The 20,126-nt window shown below is 39.0% G+C and overlaps 1 protein-coding gene across 5 annotated transcripts in view; it reads left to right on the top strand.

Moving 5' to 3' along the window:
- The window catches only part of SH3KBP1 (SH3 domain containing kinase binding protein 1), a 210,901-nt gene that overhangs the window by 64,879 nt on the left and 125,896 nt on the right, over positions 1-20,126 (top strand). For all 5 annotated transcript variants that reach the window (XR_010355536.1, XM_064407525.1, XM_064407523.1 and 2 more), the window contains one exon: positions 13,067-13,190. Coding sequence is in view for 4 of the 5 variants with exons in the window: in XM_064407525.1 (XP_064263595.1) it covers positions 13,067-13,190 (124 nt within the window). In the remaining variant the exon portion in view is untranslated. The remainder of the gene's footprint in view (positions 1-13,066; positions 13,191-20,126) is intronic.

Consider the following 20,126-nt stretch of genomic DNA (forward strand, 5'->3'; position numbering starts at 1 on the left):
CACATGGTACATTGGGAGAAACCATAAAATAGCTGTCTCTGCTTGGAAGGAGACTTATCCAAACAAAGATTATACTTTCTCATGCAACTCATCTGTGAACAGGAAACCTGCTGAGCGTGCTAAGCAGATATACATCATTTTTTCTCATGTGGACTTGACCATAATATGTCCTATACTGTTTTGGGGTTTTTTCTGTAATACAAGCCAACGAGTCTGTGTGGCTCTGATAGCCATGAAGGTTTGTTTAAAGTTTCATGCTGGCTGAATAAACACTAGGTTGAGAAACTCTAAAGGTAGTTTCAGTATGATGCATTACTTCAAAGGTAGCATGCCAATCTCTTTTGCAAACATTGAGTAATTAAGGGATTGAGTAATGTGAGGTGAGGATTGTGGTCACCAAATCTTCTCCCATCTGTGATGCTAGGCTGCACCTCTCCTACAAATACCAATGGTATATCAAACTCTCTCAGGCAGTTTTAGCACCCATTACACATTTTTTAGTCTTGAGCAACCCTCTTTGCTGTTCTGGATCAGTGTTGAGCGTGGTTATTTCTTCTATTTGCATTCTTTATGCCTCTTTTCCCTTGGATAAGACCAAGATATAAAAGGTTGTTTTGCTAGAATAGATTGACCAATACATCCCCTTTTCCCTGCTTGTTCCTTTTTCACAGCTGTAAAAGAGTAGACAGAACATATGAAGAGCCTAGAAAATTCTACCATGAAAAGCTTTGTCCAGAGACTTTCATTCTACCAAGAGAAAGCAGTTTCAAGTGTAGAGGACAGCTGCTGCATTTCTAGGGACTTTTTGAGACCCGTTGTTTAAGGTTTGGGTTGATTTTCCCAGCTATTAAGACCTTATGAATAGGGCTATCTCTTCTAAATATCAGATCTCTAGAATTAAGTCTAATACCTCCAAATAAACATGTGACCTACATTTTATAAAGGGATTTCCATGGTTTCAGGTCATCTTTTAATAGGGATTATTAAAATTGTTTTTCTCAATCCTTTTGGTTTCATACCATTTCCCCCCAACCCCCCCCAAGAAATTACCACTGGGTTTGAGCATATCAGCAACATGCTGCAACTCAGAAGGCTATACCAGACAAAAAGGAATCCATAAGATATATGGCCCCATTCCAAACTCACATGAATTAACCTGTACCTGCTGTAATGTCTGCAGGAAGAAAGGTCAAATTAAGATGGAAAATAATCAAATAGCAAATTTTGCTTTACAGCTGCAAGGGTTGTAAGACTTGAGGAACATGATTGTCAGAAGTGCTGAGAAACTGCTTCTGCCATTGGCTACCTCTTGAAATTGTTGGTCCTTAGCACCTGGAAAAACTGGAATCATAATACATTGTCTTGTGAACTGTGACAGGTGGATGCCAGCAATATTTATAAGAGACCTCTAGCCCTAAACTGTCAGACTGCAGAAGGAAGACTGTTAAATTCTAATCTCTGATTTACAAGTCTGGCAGCACACACTATTCACATGGTGTGTGATTTGAATAATGATGCGTCTACTTCTGATCTCATTAACCCTGATTTAATCCAGGATCTTATTTCATTAATTCCTGCAAACTTTCATATAACTGGTTACACAAACAAACAAAGCCCTAAAAATCCTGTAACACTGTAATTATCATTCCCTCTAAATATTTTCATGATCCTTTATTTTTGTCTTCAAAAAGTCTCAGCTTGTCTTTCAAAACAGTGATGCATCTTCAAGAATCTCAGTTTTAATTTTACATGCAGTGGAACTCCCTGACACTTGCCCTCCCCAGGGTTCAGTGGACTTTTCTGCATAACCTTAATAACTGTGTGCTGCAGAGGGTTGAGCAATTGTGTTAGTTCACTACAGTATTTGGTGAGAGGTCTGTCAAAAACAATAGGAGCGTCTGTAATTTGCCCTAACCTTTTTTGGCACAGTTCTTCATTCTATAATGCAAAATTATGTGTTTTAAGACCTCTGTAGAAATTTGTACAATTTTTCATTACTTGCTAATTGGATAGAAAAGTGGCTGTTTGGACCATCACCAAGGGTTTTTAAAGTGTAGTTGAAATGAAAATTTTGAAGTTGTGTACAGCTGTATTTTATATATTTTGCGTGTTTTTGTGTAGTACAATGACTTCCTTTCAGTTTGTATGATTTGTTTTTAGTTGTTGTTTCTTTTTCACTGTACAACATAATTTGGAAAAGATAAATCCTTTCTTAAAAAAACCTTCCATATGATTTTTAACAGAGAATGCAAGATACTGGGTGAGTCAGTTAATGTTCTCACTAGAAAATCCTGCTGTTAAGGATTATCTGGTTTGTGATAGGATTTTGCATAAAGGATTTATGTTACTTTGTCTCTCTCTAAACCTGTCTGTGTCACAGAGATAGCTTATCTGCTTATCTAACACATTACAATTTGTGATAATGTCTCCCAGCACTTTTTTTTCCTAAGACTGTATGTTGTTGCCTTTTTCTGTATTGGTCTTCTCTTCAAATTGGTATGGTTGTGAGAAGGAACATACATTAAACAGAAGTTTCATATTTATATCTATGTGTATATATATAAATAGATATATATACACACATATATATGCTAATATATGCACAGGGGTTTTTTATGCTGACAGCAGAAATATTTTTACTACATGAAATATCCATTTTTGAATGTCTAAACCTGTAGTCTGCTACATTTTTTAATAAGGCCAGGTGTCTGTGGGGAGAAACTCTTAGCATGCTAAATTCTGGCATATCCCACTCTCTACTGCAAGAAATGAGGAATGACATTGCACTTTCAAGCAAAGTTAACAGTGCTTCTAATCGTTGGGTGAAAATGGAACCTTAGTCAGAAGAAATTTATTTTTATTTGAAACTGCTTGAGTAATTTAATTCTGCTGGAGCTGGACTGGGGGGAGGATGGCTGAGAAGCACCTTCTGTGCCTCCCCACAGTATCTCCCTGCGGTATCCAAGGGTGCAGGGAGGAGCACATGTGTGTTTCTGAGCACCTACACAGATGTGTGTGTGTGATGAGAGCACTGGGCAGCTGAAATGCTCACAGATGTACTGTGCTAGTGGCAGACACAGGAGTTCCAGCTGATAAAAGCCTGGCTGGCCATCCATTGTCATGAAGGTTGTAGAAGTGGGGGAAGAAAACACCAGTTAGAGTCTGGTTGCTGAGCATGTTCCCCATGGCAATCCCTGCTGCACCAGTGCCTTCTGCCCTTAATCCCACTGCTCACAGATGTTGCTAAATGTGCAAAGCAAAACAAATTCCCAGCCCCAGATGAAAACTGGGAAGGAGTGTGTGCTGCAGGGGTTCAGGGGCAGGTGTTAGCAGACAACTGCACAGCAGTACGAAATCAGGAAGTTGCTTCCAGTTCATCTGCAGGTTGAGAGAGACCTGCTGCAGTTGTGTGGTGTGATTCTCTGGGAGGTTTCTGAAATGCAAAGTCTGTGTCAACTCTGCAACTTGCCCACTCTAAATCTTAGAGTCTTTGGGTCATCATCTCTCAAGTGTCTCATACATGGATGGTGTGTCCCTCTGTTCTGGTGACAGGGTGACAAGTTTGGTTTTCCTCACCTTTTTAATAAATTTTTAACAAACTTCTGCTTTTGTATTTCTCACCTACTTTGAGTAACCTGCACATAAAGATCAACAAATGTACTTGCTGTTTTTCAAAGTCTTCCTTAGAGGTGTCTTGTCACAGTGAGTACAAAATGCTAAGTGCTTATGCACCCGGCCTGTGCCAATCACTTCTGCTTCTTCGTGCTTCCTGCCATCTGCTGTGTCTGTTCATCAGTTATGCTTTGCTTACACCTACGTTGGGAGGCCTCAGAGAGAGGTACTGTCATTTGAAAAAAATGGGTCAGGATGAACTGAGTGGCTTGGAGTGGCATCCAGCACACCATGGTTTTCCTATTTCCCTTTTTTTTATTGCTCTAATTATAATTTTCAGTCTTGGTCTGTTTAGTGCATTAAGATATAATGAATTGCTTCTTCTGGTGGTAGTGAAACTTATCACTGATGTAGCCAAGCATGTCTCCAAAACCCAAACCACAATGTGCAGAGGGTGTATTCTTTTTTCTTCCTGGCTTTCTCTGAGACAGGTGGTGTTTTGTGATTCTTTGTTTTAAAATGTGCTCTCTACTTTTCTTACTGTTGTATTCCTTGCTATTTCTCGTAGTCTTCATCTCCCTTCCCCCTCCACCCCCTCCATGTTTCTTTAATCTTTTCTAGTAATTAAAAAAACCCCCACAGTAAACTAATTGGTGTAGGTGAATATGAGCTGTCTCCTTTTGAACTGAAGTACAAAGTGTGAGGCTAAGGGATTTAACAAGATTTTCTGGAGCTGAGTGAATGCAGAAACACACGCTCATATTCACAGACAAGCAGAGCTGAAAGATTGCACAAGACTCAACAAATCTGAGTGTTTTCTTAATTTTATTATAAAGCAGGCACTCATCTCTCTAGAAGTACAAGGCTTTCTACATATGTAAGAATGTAAATCCTATCCAGAAGATCTTTACTTATCAGAAGGATGTAAACAAGATGTTTGCTGTAGAGTACTGGTCACTGATGTGTGGGAGAGGAACAGAGGATTTAGGAGTGGCACAGTGTGGCCTCCTGTGTTATGGTGGGCTTTGTAGCTTGGGCATCTCTGGCTGGGATAAACAGAAGAGTTCAGACACAGATATCACAGAGAAGTACCAGCACTTTAAGCAGGAGCAGGTTGCACTGTGCCTTCAGTGCACTGTGCTTTAGTGGTTAATGTAGAATACACTGGATGTGGGAGTTAACTTTTTTTTCATAACAGCTGCTGGTTTGCCACTTCATAGTAAATTTGTCACCAGTAGTTTGCATTAAATCTGACCTATTAATGTTTTTACATTGGTGTTTTCAATTTCCCCACTATTGTCTCAAATGTCTGAGGGATGACCTTTGTTATAAGTAAAGTTTGTATATAAAATTAGTACCAAAATGAGTATTCAAATGTTCAAAGAACAGTGTGCATGACAGATGGGCTTTAGAAGCCTTTACCTGTGGCAGTGTAATGAATTTGGGATTGTGCAGGCTGGTTCTAGATGTATGGTAGGCAGGGCAGCAGTGTCCTGACAGGAAGCTTTGCAGTGCTCGTAAGGCCTTTCCATCTGAGAAGCAAGGGTGGCACCATGGCATTATCTCAGCAGCCATGAAAGCAGCACTTCTGGCTGTGTTCAAGGCTTTGTCTGTGCTAGGGGAGAGCAAATCAGTGCATCTGTTTTATGTAAGACAGCAAGAAAAACAAAGGAGGGTAAAGCAGGTCAGAGTCCTCATCCTTAAGGTACCTGTTCTGCTGGAGTAGATACGCTGTTCAGTATGTAAAACTTGGTGAACAAAGAGCACTTTTCTCTGTCAAGCTGTAAATCAGATAGCAGTCATGTGAGCCACAGAAATAGACTTGATTTTAAAGGCCAGATACATAAACCAAAGAGAGGTTTAGGAGGCTGTGGTTAGAGAACTAGGCAGTACTGGCACAAACTAGGAGGCTCATGAACTGTAACACTTCTTTTTTTTCTTCCCCTCTGTCACATGCCTGACAGCTGGGAACATGCTTCTTATAAACTTGGGATAAGCTGATAGTGAAAAAAGGAGAGCGGATGTGGAATCCTGCAGCGGTGAAACAAGAGCATAGCTTTGGTCATGAGCTCAGAGCATGTCTGCAGTAGCAGTTTGGGATCTGTGCCTCTGTTAGAAGCTGGGGGTCACTGCCACAAAGCACAGCCTCCAAACCATCCTTCCCCCTCTGCTTGGTGACAGAGCCACTGGTGAGTGTCTCCTGTCACAACCAGCTGATGGGGAGGTCTCAGTCTTGATCACAGTGCTTGAAGATCCCATGTCCTCCCTCTGTGTCTTGGACCTGGTATTGCCCTAGAGAGGAGAAACTAAAAGCTAATGATGCAGAAGCCCAGAAAATAAAAGCTAGATGGTTTCTTATTTCTCCCTGAAATATTGTCATTTTGCTTTTTAACAGAATGTAAAGCTCATGCTATGAAAGTAAACTGGATTTTAGTGCAGGCAACATCTTCCAGGTTGAAAATAATTTTCATCTTGATTCTAGTTCAGTTGCTAGGAAAGTTTGTTCCAACCTTACTTTAGGATACATTGTTTATTTATATTAGAACTACAAGATTCTTGAAAATCAGAGCCACATTTCTAACTAAGGACATTTGTAATTACTCAATAACTCTTAACTAGTTTTAGTGGAAATGTTGCAGGAAATTACTTAGGAGGACTAAATATTAAATTGAGGTACTGTGCAGCAGAGTTTTATTTTGAGGCATTTAATAATTGAATGATTGAACTCATATATAGTTTGAAGTTACAGACACTGTCTGCAGGAAATCAAGGTGGCAGTTCTCTCTTGAAATGTAAAGTATGGTTTTAGAGAAAAGGGATTGCAGGAAAAGCATTCAGTGCTCCTGACCTTTCCATTGTCATCTTTTGATAATTCAAATGTGTTGCGTTGTTTCCTCTTTGCTGTGTATGATTCCAGGCTCTAATTCCTGCTCCCATATTTGGCTTCAAGCAGGGCACATGCTACAGATTTTAGAATTGTGAAAGACTCATTATTTATCAGCTTTCAGCTCTTCCATTATGCATGTGTCTTGTTTTCAAAAGCTTTGATTTTGATTAAACCTCTTGCTCCCAGGATGCAAGAACTGTTGTTCCCTTCATATGGAATCCACAGATAAATCACCTTAAAGTCTGATAGTGATTCTTATAATTTTTCATGGCTCTCAACAGATTCGAGGAATGAAGTGTTGGCTTTAGGATTTTGTACCTGCAGCAGTACAAAAAAAGCATATTTTGGATTTAGAGTCATGGAAAAGGTTGAAGCAATTTCCTCGAATGTTTTCAGCTGAGTTTCCTGTAAAGGTCAGAACTGTTACAGTAAAAAAACCTGAAAGTTTGGTGTAGTGAAAATGGCAGAAGTTCCTGTACTTTCCTAAATGTAACTTTTATGGCTGACCTAATTCAAGCACTTGCTCTAACTTCAAGGAAGCTTTTTGATAGAGGGGCGGAAACTTCATCATGTAAAGGCACATAAATAGAGGAAACTTGTTCCTTGAAATGTAATAAATGATTCAATTCTGAGAAAAAAAGCTAGGTCTTGCAAACAGCAGTAGAAAAACTATGTTTTCACTTTAAAAGCTGTTAACTGTTCTTTTTGCTTCTCTTCAGAATGACAAAGCATGTGTCATTTCAATGAGTAATAGTTTTTTACTTACAAAAGATAAGGTGCCTAATTTATAAATTTTAATTGTGTTTAATTTATAAATTGTATATGTTGAAATAGCCATTTAATAGGGTACAGGTATACTTGAATATATTGTATTTTCCTATGTGGTGGACTTTCATCACACTGTGTAATTTGTTGTTATTTGAAGTTTTGTCACGTTGTAAAGCTGATGAGCTTAGGGATAACATCTTTCAAATTTCCTGTGGCTTATACTGATGTAGGATAGGATTAGAGAAGATCCAAATAGAAACAGCTCAGGTATTGTTTAGGATTTTGTGTTTCTTTGGAGAAAATATATTTCAAAGTTTGCTAGAAGAAAAGAATCTTTTCACAGTGATTTGGCTGTTGTATCTATGCAGTATGGTGGAAGCCAAGTTAAAAAAAGGTAGTATTTTTGTGTATTAAAAGGGTGTACAAATTTTAAGGGCCTTTTTGCCCCCATAATATCTTTTCATGGAATGAAAAGATATTATGGAATATTTCATGGAATGAAGCTTAGTTTATTTTTAAAGTTCACAATTACTTTATTTCAGTATTTCTCAGACTGAGGATGCTTCTTCCGAGTAAGAAGTGCTTATCATATTGGAATCACACTGAAAGCCACGTAGACAGGAGGTGGAAGCTGTCTTAAAATTTCTGACATCAAGAGAGCATCTTTTAGGTTTAGTGGTTGAAATGCAAGGTTACTTACTTAAGGGTTGGGTTCCTGAGGCGTAGCCTCTTGAAAATGATCTGCTATTAAGCTGAACCTGCAGTTACCTCTGTGTGGGCTAGGAAAGAAGTGCCTCATTTAAATCCATGAAATTTATACCGGGCAGTGCTCCAAAACCAAGAACCAAATAGTCCCACAGATTAGGTTTGGAGATATTTTTGAAGCTGTTAGCACTGTGAAAGCCTACCTCTTTGCAAATGGGTTGTGTGAGTGAGGCAGCTGCTCATTCTGCAGAAACATCCCACAGGAACTGAGAGGTAAAGACCCAAGGACTGCACTGAGATCCCTCTGATCTCCTTCTCCTGAGGCTCCTTGTGGGGTTTCCATTGACATCTGTCTTGTGAACTTTATTCTGGGAGGGGCTCCCAACGTTGTCAAGCCTGTTCCAGATATTGTCACCACAGGGATTGCTGGTGAAGGTTCTCACACCGTGTTCCTTGGAGCAGGCTCAGCATGGCACAGATGTCCAGCTGTACCAGTCCACCCACCCCGTTCCACTCAAGGGCAGATTGGCCCACAGTGAGTGGTGCTTGTATCTGATCAGGGTGTGAATATATCTGCTGCAGTCAAAATAAAACCAGGAACCAGTGCAAAAGTCTTGGTCAGGAGGTGCACTGAAGTCCTTGCTGGGCAGACAGCATGTTGATATTTTCCCAGTGTTTTTGGGCAAAACAATGTAGTCCAATATCTCATCTGTCTAGTTTCTCCTCTCCTTTATTACACAAGCTTCTTTTTCAAGACACAGCAGTTCCTGAACTTGAAACTTGACTATTAGTTTCTGTTCATCCTCCTTCAGCATTTAAATTCAGCTGTTCTTGAACTGCTTATGGCAGATTGAGGAATTCTATCCTAACTGGAAGTTTGCTTTCTACTTATTTGTGTACATTGATTTTCTTCTTTAAAAAAAAATAAAATCTGCAAACTTTAACTTGAAATCAGAACTGGAAATAGATTTTGTCATACACTGGGAAAAGTTCCCACAAACCACCTTTGATATGCATGGGTTTGCAAACTCATTTGCCTACTCTTTCCTCAGTGGTAGCATTCAACTCCTTGCAGATCTGGAAGGACTGGGTTACATAGAGAGATTTCTATAACTATTACTGATAAAGCACCAAGCTTTTAGGGCCGTTGTAGTTCATTTACCAAATATGCCAGGTAGTCGTGTTCAGTATACCTTCTGCAGTAAAATAAACTGAGCTTTAAAATAAAAATAAAAATAAAGTTACTTGGTATATTTCTTTTGCCAGAGTTGTTTGTATTCGTTTTCACTTCATTTTTCAAGAAAAAAATGCAATTTTGAGTAAGGCATTATGGTATTTTAAAGTAATAATCTATTTTTTTACAGCAGGTTAGAGTGGGAATAGATGTAAAGGGTTATGTCAATATTTCTGAATTTAATAGCACCAAGGGTCCCTTTGGCCTGAGGATAAGGGTGCCTGACTGTGTTTGAGCCACAGCTGAAGAAAAGTTCTAAAATCCTGAAGTCCCCAAGGGTGAGCACTACAGAAGAGAAGACAGCAAGGAGGCAGGAGCAACATCCTAGAGAGAGGCTGTAATATCCACACGAGTGTTTGCTGCAGGCTGCAGTGGTGAGGCTGCTGGAGGCTGGGGCATTTGTTAGGTTTTGTATATAAGATTTTAGTCTTATGCTGTAGACTAAGACCAGGAATTGAAAAGATGTGCAAAGGTCTTAAAGCTGGCATTGCTTAGTGCAGAATGCTTCCTAAGCCACTTAGGTTTGGGCTTCCCATAGGGTATTGCTAAGTATGAATATGCTTCTGCTAAGATTTTAGCTTAGTAGGGCTGGATTTATCTTGATTTCTGTTTAATTTTTTAGACAATTCTCCACTTTCAATTCCCTCCAGGGTCCATAACTTTGGGTTGCTGGGGTTGATCATGTCATGTTACTCTGGGCAGTAGCTATGAAAGATTATGGCCCTTCTCTTGAGCATCAAAGGTAACAATAATGAAAAGTAGCTGAAGTGTTAGAAAGGCACACAAAAAAAGAAGTCCTTGGACAGTTTTGGTGACTGCAAGATGCCAAACCTTCTGTGTGAATTTCAGCTTAGTGGACACTGCATCTTTCTTCTTTCCATGAATAGTGAAGAAAGAAGTACAAGACTCCCCACCCTACAAACAAATGCCAGTGTTTGGGAGTTGTCTTGTATTCCTTGTCTTTTCTCAGGAGCCAAACAAGGCTTTCTCAAAAAGCTGTCAGCAGCAGCAAAGGCACCAGTGTCATTCATCTGGAGACTAAAGGGTACAGCATTGTTTTCTGTTATAGCAGACAAATTTCTCTGTTAGTTTTGAAGTTGAAAAAGGATTTTTACAGTTAAAAAATATTGTACTGCTGTATACAGTAATGACACACAGGAAGTAAGTTCTGGCAAGATGGGGTCTTCTGTAGGATGTTGTCTTGTGGTCTTGTTCACATGAGAATGCTGTTTGACTCACAAATTCTGTTTAAATGGCAGATAATTTTTTAATACGCAGTGAGTTTGTCACCTAGCTGCAAAATAGATGTAAAGCTCTGGGTGAAGTAATTTATTATACATTTTAATTTTTAAGGCTGTGAAAAAGAATCTTGTGGAATAATGTACATGTTAAGTCCAGTTCATTTCTTTTAGAAGTGATATATTCTTCTAAATGCATACAGTGTTCTTAAATCCTCACATGGTTCACTTTTTTACCAGAACTATGCACAATATTTCTTCTAGCAACAGCAGCATTTATCACACAGCTATTCATACACACATTCACATTTGTTATTTCAGTTATTATGATTACTCTGAGGAGCTGTCTTTTAGATAGTGTTTTACCAGTGCGATGGCAGTAGATAAAGTATGTACTGTACTTCCATAGTCAGTAATTCATAAAAGTTTTATCTCTGATAATGTACTGATATACAGAAAATGCTTTGGGCAGATGTAGAAAACTGTATTAATGTTGTATAGCTAATAAGTCAGCTTTGAAATAACAATTGGTTTGGGGAAATAAAAGGTAAAAAAAATTTATGAGATTCAGGTTTAAGGTGCATCTTACAGACAATAACTTAAAAATTCTTCCTTTGCTTGATGCTGTTCACAGATGACAGCTTCAGAAACTTCAAATAGAAATGTGCTTTCTGTGCTTTAGTGCTCATGTCTGATATGCTGAAAATCTAAATAAGATCTACAGTATTTCCTGTGTATGTACAATGCCGTGGGAGGGTGGAAGTTGATCCTGCACTGGTTTGTAGAAGAGGACAGTGAATGTAAGAGAGGTGACAGAGAGGAGGAGAGGTAAAGGTTTTGTAAAGGGAAGAGCTCATCCAAAGCCATCACATCTCTGATGCCTGTCTAATGTAGATCCCATCAAATTTGCAGATGATACCAAACTAGGGGCGCAGCTGACATGCTTGAAGGCAGGGCTGCTCTTCAGAGGGCCCCAGACAGGAACATTGTGGAATCCAGCAAGGACAAATGCCAGTTCTTGCCCTGGGAAGGAGGAATGTGGCAGATCTGCAGAGTGGGACCTGATAAATTTGGGAACAACTCTGCTGAAAAGGACCTGTGGGTCCTGGTGGGCAGCAACATCAACACGTGCCAGTCTTGTACCCTGGCATCAACACAGGGAACAGCATCCTGGGCTGCATTAATAGCCTGCAGATTGAGGGAAGTGGAAATCCTCCTTTACCTGGCACTCATAAGTCCACATCCAGAATACAGCATCCCATTTTGTGGATGAGATGAGAATTTTGCATAAAGGGAAGATACTGATGAGCTGAAGCAAGTTCTGTGCCTGTGGAAGCTGGAGCACATTCTCCCTAAGGAGATGCTAAGGAGGTGTGGGCTTGTTCAGCCTGAAAAAAGGGTTTTGGGGGGACTTCCTACATAAAAATTGTTATCCAGGAGATAGAGACACACCCTGCACAGTGATGCCTGGTGGGCAGGACAGGAGAGAGCAGATGGGACTTTAGAAGAAAGTTCCAGGCAAGGTATAAGGAAAATCTTTGCCACTATAAAATCAGTCAGGCAGTGGGCTTCTGCAGCCTCTATCCTTTGAGGTTCTCAAAAGCCAGCTGCTCAAACAACCTTGAACAGCCTGCTCACCTCCACTCAGAGGTGACCCTGCTTTGAACTGAATTGGAGTAGGGACCTTCTGAATTCTCTCTCAGCCTGAGTGGCTCAATGGATCTAGGACAAAGCTTGGAGCCAAAACTTTTTTTTCTGCTTGTATTTTGGGATGTGGTTATAAGCAAATGGTTCAGCCTCTGTAGTTACCTGTCTAGAAAGTGGAGGTAATGCTTTTTGCTTTCTTCAGTGATGTTTCAATATAAGATATATGAAAGGGGATGATATTTGGATGCTTTGTCAAAGTGGGTATGGACAGCAACACAGACAGGCTTTTAAAGTCTGCCTAAGAAGCTCATAGAGAGGGTACTGTGCATCTCTAGCAGTAACTGTGAAGCTGTTTTCTGTGGATTTACTTTCATGAAAACCCCACCATATATTTTTTCAATATATATTGTCAATCCCCTTAAAAGGTAGTGAGCAGCAAAATGTGCCAGTGTTAGCAACAGCTCTGACAGCAGTCTCACTATATGATTCTGCCAATTATGGTAACATTTGTCATATTTTCCTAGTTAATAGTTTTTTCCTGCTATGGTGGTTGTTTCTGTGGTCTCATTGGAGGGGAAGCAGACTAAGCTGCCTTTACATCAGGAGCACTGTACTGGTTCTGCCCTGTGTATCAGATGTACATCTCACTGCTTGATAAACTGAAGCATCTGGTTTTTTACCCCCTCGCACTTTTCAGCTTTGGTGATCTTTACTAAGAGATTTTTAAAGGTATCCTACAATTTTCACGCATAGATAAGGAGTTATTTGAAAAACAATAGTGCCCATTGGAAAAGGTTACTGAAAATTGCTTTCTTTTTGTGGCATTTCAACTTTTTAAGAGTCTTTGTGGTAACACTAGAGCAGGCAGCGGTGTGTACATAGAAGTTTCAAAAAATCTTGGGAGCTTGAGATTTAGAATATTTTGCAATACCTTTTTTAAACTGGTTCTTTTTTCTTTTCCCTCTCTACCTGCAGGAAATAAAGAAAGACATGAAGAAAGAAAATACTGCCAACAAACCACCAGAGAAGCCTATAAATGAAGTTTCCAATGGAAGCCCTTTACTGTTGTCTGAGACAATTATTAGAACCAACAAAAAAGGTATAGTATATGGACATTAAATGCAGATTAAATTCAGGCCCTCCAAAGGACAAAATGTAAACCTTCCTTGTTTCTAAAAATAAAGCTAGAATCTATTTAACTGAAAAGGCATAGGAGGAATAAGAATAGAAAAAATCTTTGTCCTCTTGGACTGGCATATATGGATACACATTTAATATTTCCACATTAATTTGCACAGACATCCCTTTCTTTTTAAGGAAATCCTCCTCCATACATTTAATTAAGGGAAGTTGTATGAGGAGATTGCTGAAGCTTATTAAAGTAAGGAAGTGGCAGCTTGCATATATGGAGGGTTTTGCACAGGGATGTCAGTCTACATTCACATAATCATGCTTTATCTGGGACAGAGAGCTCTAAAAAAGGGGGAAAAAGGTGAAAAAAAGACAATGCATTAGTTTCTTGGGAAGTGTCTTTCACTGTCTTTCATTTGAGACAGGAATGTGTGTGTGCTCTTCATCTCTTTTTGACTCCCAATGCAGATTCCTATGTAGGGTTTTGGGTGGCCAAAATGAAAACCTCCAAATGTTCTGTGTCATTCCCTATCTCCCTGCCCTTCTTTCAGGACTGTTAGAACAAAACAAAAAATTGGAAATATAAAACCTGGATTTTTCTTCAGGTTATCTTTATTCTCCTGTTTGTTTGTAGGAGGACAATGTGCAAGAGATGTGCTGTAATTTTTTCTGGAGGATTCACTCAACAGTTTCTTGCTTGCTGTCTTATACAGAATAATCTGCTGTCATTAATCATTGCAGTAATGTAATTTCCATTTTAGTGTGTGTTCTATACTTTGAGGACTGTTATGGACATTTCCTGTTATGCATTATCAGCTAGTGTTTTATTTGAGCTGCAGTTTCAGTAGAGGTCTTATACTTAAGGTTTACAACTGCAAGTGAAGAAGAATTAATAATTTTTGCAAAATGTCTTACTTCCTTTAAAATGTGAAACAGATTAATCTCCACCTCTTTAGCAAGGATTGATATCCTCTGAAAGAAAAGATTGGAAATACATCTCAGAAAACTTTGTCTTTTGAGCTTGCAATGTTGTCTTGAATCTAGAGACACATCCAAAATTTCTGCTTTGGGTCATAAGTTTTTCAAGCAACAGCAGAATTAAATTACTAAGAATTATTATTTTTCATGGCTGCTATACAGAACCATATGAGTAGTTGGGAAATTATCTAGGGACCAAGTTTGTTCCACATTGCTTCTGCTGCTATTTGGAGAAGTCTAATAGCTGTGGCAGATACAGAGATTTGTTTCAGTCACAAGGGGATAGAACTCCAAATATGGTTCTTAGAACACTTTCTCCTCCTTTTTCTGCCCTCTGGCTAGAAGCTTTAAAGAATTCAGGAGAGAAAGATTTTTCTGTCCCTAGCTGAAGAATACAAAACCTCATATTTATTGAGATGAGAAAAACAAAGTCTGACATGAAGATCTGTAAGTTGAGGCAGGGGTTAGGCTTGGAAGTAGCAGTTTCAGGTTAGGATATTATTTCATTAGACTTGGTTGGTAGGGATTGTGCTTCTGATGGCCACCTGTCCATTGTGTCAGGGTTGGTGCACTGTTCATGTTGGCTACTTCACAGGCATTTCTGTTGCTGCAGAAAAAGCAGGTGCAGGAGGCCATGATGTGGCACCACAGCCAAGGATGTACGGGGCACAAGGCAAGAGAGCTTCCCCTCGTTTTTCCTGGGATCACTTTGATCATGGTGCCACTGCAGCCTTGCTTAAGTGTGGACAGTTGAGCAAATAGTTACTGCTGAGTTCAGAAAGAGTTTTCTAAGATCTATGTGGCCAATCTGCTTGTGGAAAGTGTTGCCATATTGTACTGAATAGGGAGCCCTAAATGCCATGGGTGTTACTTTCTTCGAGTGTTCTTGTCCTGGGATTTTTAATAAATCCGAACTCAATATGTTTACTGATCACACAATGTGATCTGAAAAAGGGGACAGGGTGTCTGTGTTTGGTTCATTGGTTGGTTTGTTTTCTTGTGTTCTCTTTGTTGTTAGGAAGTGAAGAGGACAGGGCTGCATCTAAAGGTCTTTAACCACTGTTCAGCTGTGAAAGTGGTAGGCAGTATTATTTAATTGCTTGGGCAGTGTAATCCTGCTGCTTGCAACTTCAGAGCTGATCCAGTGATGTGGGAGTGAAGCATTCTGTGCTGCTGCATTGTTTTTATTACCAAGATGATAATAATAAGTGTTATTGTACTGTGGGTGTGGTGTTATATTGTGTAGTTTTACTACTTAACTTGGTTGGCCTAATTTAAGTGTCAGCACTCTAGCAAGTATTTACATTTTGAGGAGAGGAATCTTGGCCTCTTGGGCTTCTGGCTTGTAGAGAGTTTTTCCTTGAGAAATATTGACAAATGTCCAACAGTGGTATTCAAGGAAAATAGCTAAGTTATTTGTAAGAAACATCTAAGTAACCAAGAGGAAAATAATGAATTTCTCAACTAAAAAGGTATTTAAGATCCAACTTTATATCCTGGTATTTTCACGCTAATTATTTCTAAGTACTGTATTGAAATTAGGAGTTCTAACAATAAAATCAGTGTAAATTGAGACAAGTGGCTGCATAATATTTATTTGCAGACTGGGGTTAAACCACAACAGTAATGGGTAATGGATTGCATGTGTAGCATAGGGACAAATTAAAGCTGGTGTAACCCCACCAGCAGTAGCCTACCTGGGTTATTGCTTCCATTGCACAGTGAGGGTTACAACTGGTTGTACGTCACCAGGTGTGAATCACTCAGGTTTTTGTTACAAAGGCCAAGAGAAGATGGAAGGATTTGATTTTTTCTGCTTTTCACTGTGGGCAGTAAAACCAGAATATGTCTCATCCTTTAATGTTTCTTGTTGACCACAGATATTAGTGACCTAATGGAAACAAACAGTAGTGACCACTGCTGTGGTGGACATAATTTAGGAAATGCTATGGAACTGTTGCTAAATCACTAAACTGTTGGCCAAATTACACACTTATCTTCCTAGGTCAGGCATTTTAATACGTATTGATTTTTCAGATAGACAGGGCTTAATATTTTCTGATTTATTGCAGTGACATATCCAGATTTATGAGTATTTCAGGTGTCTCTGCCTTAGGCTGCCTGTTGGCAAACCTGGTTTACACCTGCTTCATTAAGGTGTTGAGATCTGTTCCAGCACAGCAGTGATGGCAATTAACACCCAGGAAACAGCATTTTAATTTAGCACTGCAATGTGTTAATTCCTCACCTCTGAAAGGCTCAGGAAAGGGCCATTTTCTGGAGCGTGGGGAGGGGGTTTGGGGAAGCATGGTGGCCTTGTGCCTTCCCTGGCTGTTCCCAGGGCTGCAGCAGCTCTGGGCTGGTTGATGGGACCTTCAGGTGCTGCAGTGTCAGCCCTGTCTGTTCCTTTCTAGGGAAAAAGGCTGTGGCACTGAGGCACCTGTCTGAGGCTGTAGGAATGTCAGGTGTTGGTTGGCTTGCATATTAATTGCCAGAAACTGGGAGGGATTGTTCTTTTGCTTCTTCCTATAGTTCATAAGTAAAAAAAATCCTTTCCTCACCATGAGTGGGTCTTTGAGTGTAACTTTTCCCTGGTTCAGATTTTTTTGTTGGCATATAGTACTATTGTTCTAAAACTTTTATAAAGCTGACATTTAAAAAATATATCTATTAAAAATTAGCTTTTTTTTCTATTTAGAATTGGCATTGTTGCACTTTGGTAAGAGCAGGGTGGGAAAGCCATTTCTTCTCAGAGAACATTTTCACATTGTTTGAAAAAAGCAAAATTTTTGCTATTGTTGCAATTATTTAATAACATAATAAAATTACAACCAGGTCTTGGAATAGAAAACCACTGAATGATATCTTTTTGTCCTTTAAATACTTTTCCAACATGGTGAAATTCCATCTCTTCTAAGTTAACTTTCAAAATCTAAATCAAGATTCAAAGTTGTGCAACTGTTTCAGATCTGTCATAAATTCACTATGATTTTCACTCAAGTATAAAGGGACATAATGAAAACTTGCCTTCAATAAGCTTTAAGTGTTAAATGGCCATAACTTATTGTAGACTAGTTTTGTTCTGATTGTTGAGTATCCTATATTTATTATTCATTGTGCTGTTTTCTGTGTCTGGGAACAAAAGCCCACTACCTTAGGTCAAGATGCAAAACTGAAATTGATAGACTATATTTTGTAAGTAAACTAACAACAATTGTTATATAAGTAAACATATTTGAGGCAAAGATACATGGCTTTGTCAGATATATTTGTTTTCTATAAACTGTAATTGCAGGCTGCATTGAGCCAGCAAATCTGGAACAGTTTATCACGTGTTACATGCCCTTAATCAAAGCCAAATACTGAAAGCAAAGAAAGTTTTTTCTAGTTCTCTTGAGAATGATTTAATTTACGTTCCAGCCTACATTTAAATAATAGAGAGCATTTGCATGCAATGCTAAAAGGGAAGTTTTGTGTAAATAGATTTGATGATATAATAGGTTTAATTTGGGAATAAGTAACAAGTCTGTTATATGCAAAACTGAGATTTAAGTCCATTTTTGTAAATGAAATGGGAAAAGTATTTTGCAAGAAAAATGCTTCATTCTTTTGTTTGATAGTTTTCTTAATATTTGGATATAAAAAGGCACCTCATTTATTAGAAACACAGGCTGTTGGGTTCTCAGCATATGAGTGTGTTGACTCAATCTCATATTAAATAATCTATGTAAGCTATGATTCTGGTAATATTTTTCAACAGAAAGGCAAACTTCAAAATCTTTTTTCATAAAATATTTTACTACCAAGAAGTGCAAGTGGCTGCCTTCATCGTGCTTGATGAGGTGTCTGACCCTCAGTATGCTCAGCTTTGGTTTTCCTTTCTAACACAGTAAGTTTGTAGGCATTGATCTTTCTTTTGTTAGATTATTCTTCTGCTGTTTACACATTCAGGCCCTCTCCACTGACAGGCTTTGGTGTTCCCTTGCAAATACTGCCAGCTTCAGAGAAATTATTGCTAGCAGGGAAAAAAAACCTTTTCATTTTTAAGATCAGCTAATTGGTGTATAATAAGCATACAGTTTACACAAATATGCACAAGAACATACTGCTCAGCCTATTAAGGTTAAAATATGCTTGCAACATATGACACCAACCCAAAACGAGACATAAAAAATTAATGGCACAGGAAACTTGAATGTGCAAAATATTTATTCTTTGAGTTTAAATATCATATCTGCATATGCATATGTAGTGTCTCAAATAATACACATTTCCTGTAAAAGTACTGTTTTTTGAAAATAAGGGTGAAAATTATCCCAGTATTTAGGTAAGCTACACTGTCCTGGAAGTCAATGCTTTCAGTTGAGAGAGGCAGGAAAAGACACCAGTCTGTGCTGGACATGTGGTTGTGACATTGACATGATTTTTTTTTTTTTTGTCTGGAGGAAACATCTCAGTGTTGTCTTGGCAAGAGTGGAATGGGTGCTCACTCACTCTTTTCAAGCACATCTTGTTTATGAGTTCAATTTAAAGAATGACTTGTGAAGGAGTGTAGGAGGATGCCCCCAATGAGAGAGGGGCAAACTGCAAACTAGCCTTTGTCCCCCAAAAAAGGAAGGAAGCCCAGAAGTTTCTCCCAACGATCAGGTGAAAAGCCACCTTATAGGACCCCAGAGACGTCACTAAAACCTTGGGGTCACCTAATTGGATAGAAGCCAAAAGATCCCGCCTGGGCCATAAGGTTGAAAAAGAGAGGACAAAAGAGCCACGAGGCTTTTGTGAACGTGTTTCTACCAGGATCAGACCTTTGTACCTGGCTCGGATTTTCTGTTTATTGTTTTTCCTTTTATTAAACCTTTTTGTTTCTAACACTGCAGCAGAAGCCATCCTGCTCATTATTTGCCTCCAAAGGTAATAGCTAAGCTATCCTTGGGTGTATTAGGTTCCCTTTTGAGGGCTCATAAAACCCTGGCCCGCCCTGAGATACATAAAATCTAAATTTCTTTTCCTGTGTTATGGTCACTTGCTGCCCTGGTGTTCAGTTAATGTTTCATTATTTATCCAGGTTCCAGTATGTTTTTCCAAGAAATAGTTTATTTTCTTGTTATTTACTGTGCAGTGCCCCCCATCTTTTGTGTTTTTTTAATCCTGATTGCTTACTCTTTCTTTTCAATTACTCCTTTCTTGTAGTCTTCAAAATGCATGAATGCCGAGCCCTGACTTAGTTTCTGCAATTTTGCATGGTTGGATCCATCCACTGGTGTGGCATGCTAGTATCATGAGGCTCTGTGCAGGAGCAGCCTATAGAGACAAGAAGTCACTCTGGGTTTGAAGTGAAATTCCAGGTTAATTCTATCCTCTGGGCATCTGTTTGCCTCAGTGGCTCTCTTGTGTGTCATATATTTAGCTCTAGGAATGCCATTTATGGACCATGCTGGGAAACACTAAATAAAAACACAGCCACTACATCAAGGAGCTGACTATATATACATCTCTGTGTGTATCTGTTATGTATTAAATCAGGTAACAAATAATTAAAAAAAAAAGAGTAATGCAAGAGAAGATGCCATATTTGGGCAATTGCTAGCAGGCTGTTTTCAGGTTTCTTGCAGACAGAGCACACTTGTTTAATAAAATATTTAGACCTGAATCTGCATTTGGAAACTGGGAGGTTGCTATGGTGAAAGTTGGGACAGTGGTTTAGAATTTAATTTTTTCCTGTTGGGTGCTGGGCAGGACAGAGAAGAAGCAGATGACCTTTTCATATGAAGCCTAAAGAGTTGTGGGAGAGTAGTCACTGATGGGCATTCTCAGCAGCTTCCAGATGAAACAGAGGGAGGTAGTTATGGAAACAGATGTGGGCATCATTTAGTTTGTTGGTTATTTTTATTTATGCTAGACCCAGAATTATATTTGTATCAGTGAA

This window comes from Passer domesticus, chromosome 2 (assembly GCF_036417665.1).
Source record: "Passer domesticus isolate bPasDom1 chromosome 2, bPasDom1.hap1, whole genome shotgun sequence".
Taxonomy (NCBI): domain Eukaryota; kingdom Metazoa; phylum Chordata; class Aves; order Passeriformes; family Passeridae; genus Passer; species Passer domesticus.